A 12,214-nucleotide genomic window follows, 5' to 3' on the forward strand; every position below is an offset into this window, starting at 1 on the left:
CTGGTCCAGCTCTGTTCGAGCGACCCGGGCTTCTTGTGGCAGGGCAGTTGTGTGCTGCTGCACAACATGGTAGCGAATGAGGGGACCAGCAACTGCATCTTGTAATGCAGGGTTGTCCGACTCATGTTGAGCTTCATGCTCCTAACCTGGGTTTATGGTTGCACGTTTTACTTTTAGTAAGTGGCGACACCCAGTGGTGTCATTTACTTAATGTGAGCAAGGGACTGTTACGGTTATTAACGGGTGCACAGTGAACTGCCTAGTCTGTGACTTACAATTTCTACTGCTCTACTGCTTTGCAATTGGAATGCTACTGAAGTGGGCTTAGCACTTCTGGCTGGTGACAGCAGTGTGTTGGATTTATGAGGACTCAAAGAAAACAAAATGAGTTTGTGTTACAATTAAACGATCAAATTTACCACAACAGCTGAGTGTTTGTTTAGGAAATTAAACGAGTAATTTAACTTACAAAATCAAAAGGAGGAACGGAAAAAAGGAAAAAATTAATTTTGAAAAAATTAATTTTAGAAAAATAAAATTTTGGAAAATTTAAATTATTCAAAAATTATCAAAGTCAATTCTGGACTAATGTACATACTACACTGTGATAAAGCTGGTATAACGTGGCCTCACATGGGGCACCATTATGTTACTCTCTAAAACGCTCTCTCTGAAGAAGTCTTGCTTCTTCACTTCTGCAGGAATAAAGGGGTTCGCTTCGTGGATACGAACAAAGATAAAATAGACAGTTTGGTGAATTCGGCCAGCGAATATAAACTGTTAAACCTGGGATTTGGTTGAAAAGGGAAACAACGTTGGTGTGCTCCCTAGCTCGACGGAGGTCGAAGGGAAAAAGCGTTGAGGTGGGGGTTGCTGGTTGTTTTGTAGAACGGTGGCTGAACCACAGGGGTCCTGGGGTGTCTTAGCTCTCGGCCAATTAGATTGCAGCGCTGCTTTCAGGTAACTTCAGGAACACATAGTTTTTTGGGGGGAGGAAACTCACACCCTAATGTGAATTTCTTCAGAGCTGGGGGTTTGGTGCTCAAACTACAATCAGGATGAAACCTTTGCTTGCAAAAGGGAAGGCCTGACTCTCTTTGTTCCACAGCACATGTCGATGCCATACAGTCAGATCCCAACAAAGATAATGATAAAGCTCAGTTCAGATATGTTCATTTTTACTTAATGCTGAGGCTGAATAGAGTTGTACATGTTCAAGCAAGAGGTTTTACATTTGCACGTCTGTTTTGGAAAATATTTGAAATTCAGAACTTCTGGCTATGAGTGAAATCCAAATATTTCCTACTCTGAGGAAAGCTATTACTGTGACTGGATGTGCATTTCTCTGTCTGCCACGGTAATTTGCAAGTCAACAAAGCCTTGTATTAGCTCAGCATCTGTAGCACTAATCATTTCCTAACCACAGAGGGACCAGGGAGTTACAATTTAAAGATCAGAGTGACTACAGTCCGCACCCTGTTCAAAGCTGTCTGTCAGTCGGCCACTCCACAGAGGTGGTGGTTGAAATACCAAAAAACAGGCCCCTGATTGCGAGGGGAGGGATGAAAGGATTGGAAATCAGCACATTCAAAATCAAAGAGTGCACTGGAAGAAAGGGCGCCAAGTGTGAGTGAAGGATGCAAAAGAAGTCAGAGCGATGGTAATAAGGAGCGGAGGAACAAGGAGGATTGGTACAGATGAGGAAGTGGAGGTCTGGTGCTGTTGGTGGTGGGAAGGGTTGCATTGGGACATAGTAAACAGATCTGTTTTCATTCCCAAATTGCAGTTGTTCCCATCAGTTGTCAAGATACAAATCCTCAGGCACAGGCAAGAGAATGGGATTTCAGGTTCTCTTTTTTTATCTGATGCATCTGTTTTGTCTATTGAAGCGAGAAACACAGCTTGCCGGATTCTATATCAGAGCTGCTTCTTTGCTGCATTGTTGTATCTTCCTTAGCTCCATTCACCCAGAGATAACAGAGCACCAGCTCTTTAGCACAAATCACAAACTCATAGATACAATTTGATGAAAGTGCTTGGGGTATTATAGACTCTGTTTTCATTGGAGTGGAATTTATTCCTCCGTGTGACATGGGCAAAAAATGTAAAATCAGCCACAGTGGTCTCTTTAAGCTCCGCTTTTCAAGAGAGTACAATATTGAAAAGATAACCATCTCAAAGTCCTTGCACATTTTTGAATAAGCGCATCCCGTCTATCACAAAGAATAACTAAACCATGAGACTATTGAAAAAAAGAAGCAAATTCAGCCAAGGATTGTCCGCGACATAATCACACAGAGCAAGAGATGCTCTTAAGGTTACACCTGAGAGATGAAGCCACTGAAATGGTTCGACCCATAACCAATTCCTCTAAATCTCACAGACGCTAGAGTGAGAGACTCATAACAATAAAAAGGCAGCTGAGTGCAATGGATAATAGCAGAGAGAATGACTGTGGCATGAGGAGGTCCAGTGAAACGGCCCGAAAAAGGTTAAAATTAATAAGATGTAACTCATTTTAACAGAGTTAAAGTTCATTTAATCCTTTCAGACAAGGAGATTGAAATTGTAATCAGGTTAAAATGATTGCTGGGTCTTTGATTACAGCTCCACACTTTTGGAATTGCACAGATTTCATCCAAACTTTGGTTTGCTGAGGTGCAAACCCTATCGATCCCAAGCGAGAGGAAGCCACAAGCTACATGACACCGATGCTGCTTCCCCGAACAATAACGCTGTGTGGCTTCACAGTTATTTAGAGGCATCAATAACATGGTAGCCTCAAGGCCACTTGTTACAGAAATCGAGGAAGACTTTTCTGGAATTTTCAGTTTTCACGATGGAGAAGTGAGCCGTGAAAACGTTGCTCTGTCACCTGGGGAATGCTAACTCAATGTTATTAGACCCTTAAACAAGGCACTCACAACCTCAGTGCTTCCCCCGGTCAGGACCAAGAATCAGAATGATACATTTGCTTTGATTAAAAAAAACATTAATTTTGTTTCTGACTGTCTGATGGGCTTCGGTTCTGTCCGGGGGGCAGGTCGCATCAAAGCCAGTGCCCTGTGCAATATCGTTTCTCTGCAGTATTGGAAGTAAGCACCGTGGAGTCGTGATACAGCAAATTTCTTGCTTCCTATCTCTCCGGGCACGAGGGGCTCTCGCCTCGAGTCACCTCAATCACTGCTGCTGAGGATGAAGTGCAGATGAGTAAGCTGCTGCCGGCCGGTCGTTATCAGCCCACATCACACCTCCTGAAGCAACAGCTTGTTATCGCTGCCGTCTTCCGATCGTGACGACCGAGCGCTCCGCTAGCTCAGTAATTGTTGGAGGCTCAGTAAATACGAGAGGTGACGATGCCGTCCTGATGTGGAAGGCACTGCCGGTGTTTTCAGCCTTCAAAGTCGCACGTAATGAGGTCAGCTGTTGGAATCAGGAGTAGGAGGACATGGCGCTGACAGAAAGGAAAGCGCGAGTCTGTGTCTTGTTTGGTGTGTTTTTAAGACCACAAGAAAGGGAGTTTTTTGTTATTTTTTCTTTTTCATTTTTAAATGAAGTTTAAAGCATCATTTCAGCCCAGTTGCCAGGATAAAAATGTCGGCATAGTAAAGATTTCTGCAAACCACAGATGCATTGAATGTCGACGTTTTTGAATTAGGTCAGAGCAAGTGTCGTAGTACAACGAGCAATGCATAGGGCAAGTGCAGTAGTTTCTCAAGCGACTGTTATAGAAGATATGTGGTATAATAACCTTCTTATAGTGATAATAAATAGTAGAAAGAGCGAGACAGTCCACAAAGTGTGAGAGGGTGGGATGGTGGATGGGTCAAACAAACACAGGCCCTTCAACCAGGAGACTGCTGTTCATGTCCAGTGTGAAACCAAAAGTACACATTGACACTTGTTGCGTAGCGTAAGTCCGCTAAGGATGGTTATTTATTCACGCTAGTTACGATCTTTTCTCTAACCTCAACAAAGTAGTTCTGTTGCCTAAGCATAACCAATCGGTTAACCACGTTAACCAAGTGGCAATGTGCGTTTCTGCAAGCGTGATACAAGGCTGATATGAATTACATATTTATAAAACTTGTGTTTTTGGATCAGAAACATTAACATTCAACTGATCCCATGGTTTTCAGAAACATACAATGCCAACATTGTCTTTCTGGCTACTGGGCTGTATATTGTATGGCTACTTGGTGGAACACAACAAGCTGACAGACACACTGCTCTGACATTTTGTTGTCATTTAAAGTTGCTATTGTTAGCAAAAAGACATCCTGCAGACACAGAGCAACATTACATTGATTTGGAGTTGGGTTTGTGTCCACCTAATCAATTTAAGTCCAATATTAACTTTCCTTTTAGCTCTGGTTTGGTCTTTTTAGCTGCTAAATGCCAAATGTTTAACTTTCTTCACCATCTAATTGCTAACTGTGTCTGTCTGCTGTTTGGTGCTGGGCAGGTAGTGTACAGTGGGTTTATCAGCTGTAGTAAGCATCAGGTTAGGTTGAGGAAAAAGCTGACTGGGAAATAGCTTAAACCACCCACATTGGTGGACGTCCAAATTTGAATGTATAATGAAAGTAATTTAGATGAAAAACTGGTCTGAGCTGTCTTGACTGTGATCGGAGGTAGCCATGACTTCACCACTTATATCTGTCCTCTGGGCATGTGACCGCAGAGGAGAAGCAGATCTGCTGATCTATACGGTGAACAAATCAGAACCAAAAGTGGTAGAGGGAGAGTCTTCTGATTTCACTGCCAAGGAGCTGAGACTCACTCAAGAAATGAGACCTGAGTCAACATCATGTGTCCTGCGCATGTCTCAGGGTGTCAATGACAGACGGCCTGTTTCTAATCCCATATGACATGTGTGAGAATGAGAACTGCAAGTGGGGAGTGTTGCCAGTCAGGAGAAAGCATTTCACTTCTTTCTAAAGGCACGAGGCACATTTACTGCCGGACAGGGCCGGACTGCGCGTGTGTGTGTGTGTGTGTGTGTGTGTGTGTGTGTGTGTGTGTGTATTTATGCATCTGCGCTCCTGTGAATGCATTTTTCAGTAACAGCGCGGCTCTATTTCAGTATAATAATGAAGCACCTGTCACATTTACGGTGTGGTGATTAAATTCTAACTTGTGTACCGAGAGGACCTGGTGTAACAGAACAAAAGTAAGAATCTTAGACTCTCGTAAAAACTGTTTGCAGAGCCTCTGAGCTACAGAGACGAGTGGGCTTCTTGGAGCTGGGCCGCAGTTAGTTTTTTTATGTAATGATCATTTTTAACTTTGGGATTTTTGCCATGGTGATTACATTCGATCACAGACGGAAGCACAAAGAACACTTGCCGTTTTTGTGATGAAATTTCCTGACCCTGGGTATTCTGTCTGCTGCAGAGTAAAGTGGATTTTCAACCATTTGCTTGAGCTGTGACCATTTTTCTTCAGCCAAACAAAGACAGCAACCAGATATGACGTATGTCCCTGCTCATTTACATAACATGTATTACATTTTTCACGTTTTCACATTTGATGTTGTGTTTATATACTATATTTTCCTGGTGTTGTACAAGACAAGGAAGGAGATGTTTGTGTTGTCTTCATGCAGTAGATGGGAAAGGCATTCTTGGCCTTCATTTGTATTTTTAGCATGACATTTAGTAAATTTGGCGATGAATTAATAGTTGTAACAATAAATTTATAGGGCCTCAGGCAAGGACAGTGTCCTATTCTTATCCTAAACCTGTGCATCACTCTGTGAGCCTCGCTTGTTCGAGGCTTCCAAGTCAGATTTAGCAAATTGCTCATATGAACTTGATAAATGCCATCAGTTCATGAGTAGATGCATTTGTGAGATGTGATCATTAGTATAAACCACACCTCCAACTTTCATTCACCCGAGAGAAAAACTGCAGAGCTTCAAGTCCAGCTGTCAAAACTCAGCCGATTTCAGACGAAATTTCGTGTGCTTTCACGCTTAACCAGTTTGGTTCCGTTAAATGGAACTCTGGTGCAGACTTAACAACCAGATCGAGGCCGCCTGAAAAGAAGGGTCATGGTCACCAGCACAGTCTGTTTGTAGTGTTAAAGTAAAACCAACCATCCACAGGACTGTGTGAAAGCAGAGATGTGACTTTGTCATGAATTCATAAGCTAACTATTAAATCCAACTCAGATGTCCGGATCCATACACACAATCTATAGCCTGTATTTATACAGAATCATGGTGACACGTATGAGTGTTTTCCATGACACATTAGAAAGTGACAAGGAGTAAAACCAGAGGTGTGTTGAGCTTGAGTCCTGCTTTGTGTACTTTGGCAGTTCCCCAATAGAAGTGAGTGAAAAGAGGGAAACGTGCTGTTGGTTTGACACTATTTATGATGAGGAGGTCCAGTTGCAGTCTTGAGTCTTTGAAAGTTATCTTTTGACATCAGACAAGATGAATAAACACATGAGGCACAGAAGAGCAGCATGACTTGCTCTCAGTCCCCGCCCCCGTGATCTATGGAATGTTGGCATGTCGACATAACTGTCAGTCAGTGAGTCACCTGTCAGTCTGTACAACTCCATGTTTACAGCTCTTGGTTTGTTTGTAATAGGTCAGTGTGAACACAAACCAGAGTAGGGTTAAGAAGCAGTGATGCATCTTTTTTTTTTCCTTGAACCAAAGTACAAGTGTGAGAGCATCCGTAAACTCCAAATTTATTCAAATGAAGGCATTCTGATTCTTTTCACATTTTAGAGAAAGGCAGTTTATCTTGACATTAATTGTACAATAAAAGGGATTTTTTGTGTCTAAGTGAGTGGTTTCTAAATTTAAAAAAAATGAATGAACCCAACAAGTTCTCTTGTGTATCTTGTTCGTGCTGCTTATGAACAAAACTGTCAATACGAGTGGCTCTGACACGAGGCCCATTTATTGTGCAGTTCTTACTCAAAATGTAGAGTTTAGTTCTCTTAAAATTCACATTGTCTCTATCTCTCTGTCTGTTAGAGAGGTGGTTCAGCTCACAACTGCGGCCAGCTGAAGGTGGGTCAGGTGATCCTGGAGGTAAACGGGGTTTCCATGAGGGGCCGCGAGCACAGGGACGCCGCACGCCTCATCGCCGAGGCCTTCAAGACCAAAGAGAGGGACCACGTGGACTTCCTGGTGACCGAGTTCAATGTGGCGCTATAGCTGAGTGGAGGAGGAGAGAGGACGATGACGGGTGCGGCGCCGAGAGAAGAGGGGTTCGAGGACGTCCCGGGAGGAGGAAAAAGAAGAAAGAAAAAATTGAAGCGTCTGTTGTTTTAAATGGCACAACTCTTTAAGATTGACACAAACGAACCACCAACTGATCCCTGAGCCCTTCTAGAAACCAACCCTTCATTCCGGATACATGATACTCACATTTACAAAGTATTATTTCCGCCGTGGACTTTGTTCAGGATGCTCCTCAACGTGTTACCTCCCCACTGTGAGACCTTATGCACTAAAATGGAAACTAGTGAGACGTATACATCTTTCTTTTGTTCCCGTCCGTCGTAAAAAACTTGTGGATTTACAACCATTCAAAACCGACTGGAACTTCTCGTAAAACGACCACATCCCGTGGTCCGTTTGTTTTATTTCTCTTTTGCTTCTACCTTGAGAGACAACTGCACATCTAAGACTGATCCCTGCTCGACTTTACGAACTCGGATTGGGAAATGTAAAAATGAACAAATGTAGATACAGATGCATATATAGTGTACACATAAAGATAGTCCTATATGAATTATAAAACCCTTAACCTCTGTTGCATCATCGCTACATAGTGATATATTTCAAAGATGATGATAATTCAGTCCATCCTGGTGATTTTACAGTCATGTCTGCGTGTTACCATCCTTTCACGAGAAGGATAACAGAAATACACATTACATGCTCATATTTGCTTGATCAGACATAGAAGAAAAGTTATGATGGGAATCTTCATTCGGGCTCCACTCCAATGCAAATCATTTCCTGTTTCCTTCCCACTTCTCCGTGTGCATCTGTATTATTTGAGACTACGTCCACACTAAACGAGCTGAATATTAAAATGCTGTGAAAATAACATGCGCTGTAGCCAGGTTTCCTAGGACACACCAGACGAGAAGGTTGTCGTGTTCAGATTCATTCACTCTACAGAGCAATTTTGGAAAGCTCAGTTGCATCAAAGATGCTGTATGTCTTCAGATTCGGCCAGTTTAATGTGGAGGTCCTCTCAGAGGGGATCAAACGCCTCGTTTTTCCCCCTCAGACCGCTTTGCTCCTGCTCGTCTGAATAACAATTGATGATTTTATTTAGTAATTTCATAGTTTTAATTATATTCACCCTTGGGGGAGGGGGGGGGGGGACTTGCTGAAGCTGTGCTCAGTGCAGCAATTACCCTCAAGAGGGGCGTAATGAGACATTTGGAGGACGACACTGCCAAAGATTTGAGAAACACTCCGCCTCACATGTTCACGCAACATGCACGCACGCACACATCACGCACAGATCTTATCCACTTATAGAAAAGCAATTAGGAGATAAGCAATCAGGTGGAGGGAGAGAGGGAGCGAGAGGGAGAGGAAGAGAGAGAATGAGAGAGCGACAGAAGCAGCAGATGAGACGTGATTGTTGCTGTGATGAGTTGCTTCCTCACAGGAAGAGTGCAAGCGTGGAGAGGATGTACAGCAAACATCCTCCATGTGTCACGCCAGAGACTCACATTAGGCTGCAGGTAGAACTAGGCAGTAATTGGACTAATTAACTAGTGTTGTATCTGTGCGTGGATGTGTGTTATATGTGTTTTAATGCGAGTGGCCTGTGTCTGTCTGAATGACATAATGATGTTCAAAACAAGGAGACAGCAAATAATGCTGAATGTAAATGTCATCAAAGGCACTGCTTGATGAGACATGTGTGAGGGAGTGAAGCGGTAGTGTGGGCCTCCTAAAGAACACCAGCGGAGCAGCTCTGTGAGAAATTGCCGTCAAACACTCCTGAATCTCTCTGGTGACCGCTAAGAGAAGAGAACAGCACTTTCGTTCTTCGTTTGCACACCATTTATCTTCAAAACGTCAACCTTCAAAACAAACACCCACATCCTGTACCCGTATATTGCCCAAATATGATCCCAAGATATATATATTTTTTAAAGAATCTTTAATTTCTTAGCAACTTATTTGAGTTTGTTTATCTGTCAAAAGACCATGTTTTGTTCCATTGCTCATTTTACAAGTGAGAAGTAAGAAAACCAAAGAAAGTGGCAACGTTTTTTAAGCAGCATGAATTGATTTTTGCCGCTAGAAGACAGGAGAACTCCACAAGAACATTTACACAGATTGTCAGATTACGTTGTTCATATATCCTTTGATTCATCTTGAGTCGTGTTTTGGCCCAGCTGATGACCTGATGACTCACCCCGCTTTTAGCTCTGCTTTGGGGTCCACCAGATTTTTTTTACAACTAGTTTCAAGTTTTGTCCGTCTCTCGTTTGGTATTCAGGAATTGTGTGTGTGTATTTATATATATTTATATATATATATATATTGTTTTTTATGAAAGTTTCATTTTCCCTCTCAGTTAAAAAACAGTCAACATGAAAGTAATGACATGATGCAAGTGAAGAAGTGAATCAAGATGACATAAATCCAGAGTGCCTAGTAAAGGACGACCTGGAACAGCAAATCACACCAACATCTCACCAGCTAAAGCTTTGACAGTAACTATCGTCCTGCAGCAGGATTTATGTAATGTTTATGTAGCTTACGTTGTCCATTAATAAGTCAACAGCCTGATGAAAAGCCCCCGTATTAAACTGTTTATCTCTGAGGGGAATGTGGAGAAGCTCCCATTTATACAACAGAGTTTCTGTCTCGAAGATTACTGAGGCGTTTGAGTGCATCCACTAATTTCACTTGGAGAAATATTAACTGTATGCATATTCAGGACGTGATAGGAACAATGTCTGGAAAGAATCATACTCACCGCAACCACAAGCAAACTTAAAATTCAGGATGCATCGTGTGTGTGTGTGTGTGTGTGTGTGTGTGTGTGTGTGTGTGTGTGTGTGTGTGTGTGTGTGTGTGTGTGTGCGCGAGCGAGTGAGAGAGTGAGTGAGAGACAGCCTGAGCTGGATAAGAAGGCAGAAGAGACATTCAAACAGATGAGCGCTGGAGTGTGTCCTCTCAATGGAAGCACTCTCTTAAATAATCTAATCTGGAAGGAATCGCACCCACACAGATGAACGCTTTTCTTTTCCGAGTTGAACATTCAAACCTCACACATGACAACTCCTTTCAAAGAGAGGAGACAAGGAAAGCTGAAAGGAGGAGGGGGAAAAAGTGCTTTGTTTGGCACTGCTGCGGCCAAGCTTTTGATTTTTAATTTGCTAAATCTTTCCAGTGAAAACCGCAGACTATGTCTCTAAATTGGATTGTATTTATATTCACTTTAAAGGTGTTTCAAACAGCCGGAAGGAAAACATTTTGCTCTGTGGGTTGAGGGAATTCTCCCACTCCTGAGAAGAATAAAACCATTTTAAAACCCTTCGGATTAACTCCAAAATACATTTCCACAAACAAGGCAAGATATCATTAGAGAATGTTCTCTTACTCTTACAAATGGAATAACTTTCAGAACCGCTACCAAAATATTACCTGCTACTTTAAATTAGATATATTAGATCTTTTTTTACAAAAGCCTTTTTTCATTCTTATTGTCAAAAAAAGACCGAAACAAACAATGTGTTTGTCTGTCTCTCAATACTTTCTGTCTTCTCTGCAAAACAGCTGGGCACTGTGACTTTTTAGCAAACTTGACCTAAACAGGAGTAAATGGTGCATTCGTTGGGGACTATTTTCAGCTGCGAATTAATACACATTTGGTGCTCTAGTGATTATTTGAAGCAGTGTCCGTGGGATTGAATGACAATACACCGTGTGTGTGAGGAGGGAACATGTGACCTAGTGCTCACTTGTGTGTTCTCAATAGTTTTTAATCCACAGTAGATCTCTATGACACAGAGGAATACAATATATTAGTAGGATCAATCATTGTTGGTTTTTGTCTTTTCAATGGATTTGTTGACAACAGAAGAATATCTATAATAACTTTGTCCTTGAACAAAAGAAGTCAAGCACCCCATATGTTAAATGTTGTCTAAATATAAGCAGCCACACAAGAACTTAGATAACGTATACAATTGGGAGAATTATAATTTATTTTCCAAAAAAGAACTACATTTCGGCCAGAAGCAAACAGTTGCACAGAGACTTCATACATCTTCAAACAAAGCCAAGTTCCAGGATATGAAAAATTGTAAAAAAAAAAAAAAACAAGTTACAGTTGCAATTGTCATATGTATTTTATTGAATCTCTTTAACTGAGGTAGATCTCTTTACCCTGCTAAGGTGAAATGCAGATAAATTCAAACATGTCTCAGAGAATGTGAAAAACGAATGACTAAAGCTCTACAGTGAAAGAAACAGCCGCTATTTTATTTACCTTATTTATTAATTTAAACATATATATACAGCGTACTTTTACAGCAGAAACGTCCCTCCTCAGCACAGGCACTTTTCCGCCAGTTAATTCCATAATGACCCCATCTTGTAGATGTTTAGTGACTCGGCCTTCTCTTTGATCCGATATTAAAGGAGCACCCGGAAGAGAGGGATGATGGAGGGAAGGATGGAATCCGCTGACAGTCTCATTAATCAGAGGCCAAGACAGAGAGGTGCTGGCCTTGGCTCCGACATGAGCCACGACATGAGCCACGATCAGCTCAGACATTGTCTTGTTGCTGTAGCAAGGTGCGACGGTTTGCTCCCCCCCCCCCCCCCCCCCACCCCTGAACCACTGCTTGCCTGCAAAGGTCAGACTCATAAAACACCACCTGTTGAGTCTATTGATGATGTTTTGTTGTTTCACTGAGTGTGCCTCCTGCTTTATTAGCTGCACAAGTTTGATTTGTTGGTGTTCATTTTCCACCCTGCCTGCCATGCTTTTCAGCTGCCTCCTTTTGCTTTTGTTTTCCTGTCACTCCATCGGTCCCCTTCGCCTGCTTCATGCACATTTTAACGAGGAGTGTTGTACAAGGACATGCTATTTATACAGAAAGTGTGTTTAATTTTTCAATAAAGATAACTGCACAAAAAAAGTTGCACGCTGTCTGCTTTTATTTTGAAGTTTACTGTTTGAAGTTGGAAATCATGTGG

General features: G+C 42.0%; 1 protein-coding gene across 1 annotated transcript in view; it reads left to right on the top strand.

Moving 5' to 3' along the window:
• Nucleotides 1-11,332, top strand: part of whrna (whirlin a) — a 131,135-nt gene extending 119,803 nt beyond the window's left edge. Inside the window, exon 12 of the mRNA XM_031855929.1 lies at nucleotides 6,998-11,332. Within this exon, the coding sequence (XP_031711789.1) occupies nucleotides 6,998-7,180 (183 nt within the window). The 3' untranslated portion in view covers nucleotides 7,181-11,332. The remainder of the gene's footprint in view (nucleotides 1-6,997) is intronic.
• The last annotated feature ends 882 nt before the right edge of the window (nucleotides 11,333-12,214 follow it).

Source organism: Anarrhichthys ocellatus, unplaced genomic scaffold (assembly GCF_004355925.1).
Source record: "Anarrhichthys ocellatus isolate YVR2014 unplaced genomic scaffold, GSC_Weel_1.0 scaffold16, whole genome shotgun sequence".
Classification (NCBI taxonomy): Eukaryota; Metazoa; Chordata; class Actinopteri; order Perciformes; family Anarhichadidae; genus Anarrhichthys; species Anarrhichthys ocellatus.